Consider the following 5,417-nt stretch of genomic DNA (forward strand, 5'->3'; position numbering starts at 1 on the left):
TGAGTTTCACAGCTGGGGTGGACAATGTTAAGCATCAGGCTTTCAAATGAATTAAAAGTCTGTCTTGGTCTTTCATTAATTAATAGACTGGTGTGAAAAATTGCTGCCACACCGCCCCCTCGACCTGTGCTTCGAGATTTCTGGTAGTTAGAATGACTCGGGGAAGTTGATTCATTTAATGTTGCTTTAATGTTCATTTAATGTCCTGTTGCTACTTCAATCATGAAACTGATCAATGATCAGCTGATAGGCTTTTCTCTCTTGTTTATTTATTGCCCACTTTGCGCCAGAAACAGGAAACTAGCGAATGTCGCGCTAAACAACAGTAGCACGTTTAAGCTTGATCAGCTGTTGTTAGAATGTATTTAATATTAATTTCTAGTATCAGCTGATGTTTGCTGGAGCCACAGCTGTAAAAGCTGCTGGTCATGATATCGGTTTGGATATGTGGTGAGAGGGAAACATGAGGATGAAACCAGGAGATGTCCTTACTGAATCATCAGAGCTGAACAGGTGATGGAGAAACAGGTTTACCTTTTAGGTGACATGAATGAGTTGAAGGGAAGTTATGAACTGTTTCTGAGAGACAAATAACACCAGGATCCTTTTCTAAGTAGCTGACAGCTGGTAACTGTGCAGGGGCGGGTCTAGCAAAGTGTTGCCAGGGGGCCAGGTAGGGCATCAACAGGGAGAGGGGGGCACAAAGAAATACTTTTCTTTCTTATTCTCATTTAAAATATCTAGCTTTTATTAAATAATTATCTGAAGTTTTTATCTGATGTAAAATGTATAGAAATCATACATATACCAACAAGGCAGTGTACATCACTGACACAACATCGTTTGTTTTCATTCAAAGGCTTTATGGCTTTAATATCTGGTGGGGCAGTCTGTAGTGAAAATGCCCAATTTTTTTTCCCAGTCCAGCCCTGCAGGTTAATACTGGCAGTGTCACCATGCCAGCTGACTGTATTTCATCATCAGCCAGTGTTGTTCTTCATACATCAATATTACCAAAGTTTACCATAAGGCAGCATATAAAGTATTTACTTGCTTTCAGGTTTAATTCAAATGTTAGTCTTTTCATTTGTTTCCCCACTTTTTTCCTGTTTCAAAATCAAACACCAGTTTGTGAGAAGATTATCTTCTTTTTTTAATAGGCATTGGTTTTGCATTGGCTAATTTGGCAATTGTATGTTAAAAATGTTCGTATTTTAATATTCAAAAATGTTTTTGCCCGAAACACATGTGCACTACACGTCAGTAAAAATACTATGCAAATATTGATGTCCTTGACTGCTGAATAAACACTGACTGATTGTATCTCTTGTACTTTATCAACACAGTATCTAACAACTTTGCACCGTAGTGGTTAAAATCTCATTCTAATAAGAGTTAAAAGCGCATTCGGTTATTAGGTTTATAGGGTTATTGAATTATGGTTAACAGTTGGTAGGATTGTTTTTAACATTATCTGCCAATTACATCTGCCACCCTTCTCCAAATCTATGCCCCTACCTGGCCCCCCCAACAAAGATTTTCTAGACACGCCACTGGATGGGTTCAACATTTCTTTTGAGTTCCATGTAACAATCCCTAACTCTGTAATTAAAGAATGCGCCATTTAATCTTGGCTGGCTAAAATGGGGTGGCTGCCGTTCAGGATTTAGCGCAAGTCAGCTTTTGATCAGAAAGTTTTCTGGTTTGATCCCTGGCTGCTCCAATCTGCAGGCGAAATATCCTTGGACAAGATTGTAATCCCAAGTTGCTTTCTGATGCATCCGTTGGAGTGTGAATGCTTTATAGAGTTTGTGAAACAGTTGTACGTGTGGTCAGATCGTTTTGTATTTGTGTGTGGATTGAAGCATGTGCCTGAAAGCACATCAATCACTGCACATATTTTTAAAATCTTAGTTTAAATAAAGTTTTTGATTATTTATTATAAAAAAGAGATGATATATATATATATACTGGGTACTCCACCAGCTAACATGTCAGTTAATTTGACACATAACACCAGTTAGTTCTTCCTTTTGGTGAAAGCTGGGCTCTTCAGTTCAGCATGGTACAGCTCCAAAGATTCTGCAACATCAAACCCTCTGTCTGCTAATGTTACATCACCTGGGCTGAGGCAGTCCAGGTAATTTCAACAGTTTTTTGTTTTTAAAGTTTAGATATAAAGAAAAAAAGAAAAGTAACATTTGTCACTCTCTATCTTCACGATGGAAGATTCATTTTCATCTCATAAGTGTTAGCAACAGTTCTAGAAAAGGAGACAGGTTTGTTCCAGTGTGCAGAAATGTTATTATAAATGTTCAAACTACTGCACTGTAAAATCTAATTAGTTCCCAGAACTCAAAAAACTATGCAAACTCGTTACCTCCAAAAAATTGAGTAAAGTTTACTTAAGATGACTGTTAGGACAACTTATTCATTGCAAGTATGCAGTACTAAGAATAACTTGATGTTCCTGAAGGTGCATTATGAATTGTTTACCCACTGACAAACATTTTGAGTTCTACTAAATTAAAAAACAATTTGTGGTAACCTGATTATGATTTAAAAAGAATGATTAACAACACTTCTTGTAATGGTGTTAAAATCAGCCCAGTGTTTATTTTCAAATGCAAAAAGGAAACTAAACTGCCACCATCTGTTGGCAACTATGACACGTTTAGAATCTTATGACCACTTTGTCCTTTGATCCTTTGATCCTAAAGAATCCTTAAATAGGGGTGAGACACAACCACTTTTAGTCCGTTATTCGCAGCATTTATGTTGGTAGCGTTCAAACATTCGCCAGAGAAATCTTTTAAAACATTTGTATCCTTTTGAGAGTGACAGTTTACAGATTCAAACATGTCTCAGACAAAAAAAAATAAAGAAATCCTTGAAGAGAACGAACACCTGAAAATAAACCAGAGAGACTTGCAGTGCCAACTCCAAGAAATGGAGGAGAAATACAGAGCGCTGCAGGTAAAGCTTGATGAAAGACCCACAAAGGAAGACTTTCTTCAAGAAAAAAGGCTACAGGAGATAAAACAGAAGGAAATGGATTTCAAGCTTCAGGACATGGAGAAACACAACAAAGGCTTGCAAATCAAGCTTAATGAAGCTCTCCAAAAAAATAAAGAGCTCCTCCATGAAAAAGATCAACAGGACATGAAGCAGAACAAACTCCAAGGCATGGAGGAAAAATACAAAGCGCTTCAGGTAAAGCTTGATAAAACACTGAACAAAAATAAGGAGTTGCTTCAAGAACAAAAGCAACAAGAAATTAAACAGAAACAAACGGACTGCAAGCTTGAAGACGTGCAGGAAAAATACACAGCGCAGAAAATAAAGCTTGATAAAGCTCTGCAGAGAAATAAAGATTTCCTTCAAGAGAAAGAACAGCAAGACATGAAACAGAAACATCTGGATTGCAAGCTTCAGAACATCGAGAAACACAACGAAGGCTTGCAAGTAATGCTTGATGAAGCTCTGCAAAAGAATAAAGAAATCCTTGAAGAGAAGGAAAATCTGGACATTAACCAGAGAGACTTGCAGTGCCAACTCCAAGAAATGGAGGAGAAAAACAGAGCGCTGCAGGTAAAGCTTGATGAAAGACCGCACACAAAGGAAGACTTTCTTCAAGAAAAAAGGCTACAGGAGATAAAACAGAAGGAAATGGATTTCAAGCTTCAGGACATGGAGAAACACAACAAAGGCTTGCAAATCAAGCTTAATGAAGCTCTCCAAAAAAATAAAGAGCTTCTCCATGAAAAAGATCAACAGGACATGAAGCAGAACAAACTCCAAGGCATGGAGGAAAAATACAAAGCGCTTCAGGTAAAGCTTGATAAAACACTGAACAAAAATAAGGAGTTGCTTCAAGAACAAAAGCAACAAGAAATTAAACAGAAACAAACGGACTGCAAGCTTGAAGACGTGCAGGAAAAATACACAGCGCAGAAAATAAAGCTTGATAAAGCTCTGCAGAGAAATAAAGATTTCCTTCAAGAGAAAGAACAGCAAGACATGAAACAGAAACATCTGGATTGCAAGCTTCAGAACATCGAGAAACACAACAAAGGCTTGCAAGTAATGCTTGATGAAGCTCTGCAAAAGAATAAAGAAATCCTTGAAGAGAAGGAAAATCTGGACATGAAAGAAAGGCTTGAAGACAAACAAGCCAAATTAGAAGAAGTGGAGAAAACATGCAAGAAACTTGAGCAGGAGAATGCAGAGACAATCGATCAGCTGAGAACCCTCATCCTAGAGAAAAAAGTGCTCGTGGAAAAGCTCGTGGAAAAGAAGAAAAAACGCTTCCGCTTCTTCTGGAGGAGGAACACTCCTGCTTTTTCTTCTTTTTCTACTTTTTCTACTGCTGATGTCACCTCGCCTTCCTCCACCTCTGTTCCATCTTAATTTTCACCTCTCCTCTCCCTTTCTCTCCTGACACCTCTCCCTCACCAATCTCCCTTTAACTCCTAACACCTGTCCCATCTCTCCCCCCCCCCCCCCCCCCCCCCTCTTTTCACCCTCACCCCCCAACCAGTCCCGACAGTTGACTGCCCCCTCTAGAGCCTGGTTCTGTCATAGGTTTCTTCCTTTATAGGGAGTTTTTCCTATCCACTGTCGCACCTAGTGCTTGCTCAGAGGGGATTGTTGGGGTTTTCTCTCCTCTATCTCTTTCCTTCTTTCTATCCCTTTCCTTTCCCTTCTTCTTTACACCCCCCCCCCCCCCCCACACACACACACACACACTTTCTATTTCCCAAATCAATAATAAACACAATTTCCAAAATTTTAAAAAGTCAGATCAATGTCTTCATTCAAGAATGAATTGTCTTTGTCACGGGGTCATGTGTATTTTGTGTTTTCCTCGGGCTGGTGATCCTTCCAGTCATGAGCCCAGGAGTCCAGATTTTTGGTGTTTTAATCACATTTAATGTTACACTTTAGATCACAACAATAGGATATCCACAATTTAGGATTCAGGCATTTGTTCTTTTCAATATTGTAATCATTCTATAATTGCAGGTGTTTAGAGTTAATTCGTTGATTCAGATGATTAGGTTAATAGCTCGTTTAGAGAACCTTTTCACGATATGCTAAATTTTTGAGATAGGAATTTTGGGTTTTCATGAGCTGTATGCCAAAATCATCAATATTAAAACAATGAAAGGCTTGAACTACTTCAGTTGTGTGTAATGAATCTAAAATATATGAAAGTCTAATGTTTATCAGTACATTTTGGAACTGTTAGCTAAAGGAAGAGTTACTGAATTTTACAGGAAAAAATATCATTAATATGTCCCAACTTCATGGAACAAAGATATAAGAAAGTGAGGACAGGGCAGAGGTATTTGCATGATCAGCAAGAGCCATTTCATAAACTGGAATTCAAGGCTCACGTGTAAATTATATCGTAA

The 5,417-nt window shown here is 38.3% G+C and overlaps 1 protein-coding gene across 1 annotated transcript; it reads left to right on the top strand.

Moving 5' to 3' along the window:
• Window positions 1–2,950: 2,950 nt before the first annotated feature.
• LOC148102906 (uncharacterized) lies at window positions 2,951–4,497 on the top strand. Its single transcript, XM_087840260.1, has one exon. It carries the CDS (start codon window positions 3,052–3,054, stop codon window positions 4,408–4,410), a length of 1,359 nt encoding a protein of 452 aa, XP_087696386.1. The 5' UTR covers window positions 2,951–3,051; the 3' UTR covers window positions 4,411–4,497.
• Window positions 4,498–5,417: the final 920 nt, after the last annotated feature.

Source organism: Neolamprologus brichardi, chromosome 4, assembly GCF_056152115.1.
Source record: "Neolamprologus brichardi isolate AB-2024 chromosome 4, ASM5615211v1, whole genome shotgun sequence".
Lineage (NCBI taxonomy): Eukaryota > Metazoa > Chordata > Actinopteri > Cichliformes > Cichlidae > Neolamprologus > Neolamprologus brichardi.

What these genes read in the sequence shown, in the direction of transcription:
- LOC148102906 (XM_087840260.1), top strand. Translation starts at nt 3,052, where the DNA reads ATGGATTTCAAGCTTCAGGACATGGAGAAACACAACAAAGGCTTGCAA.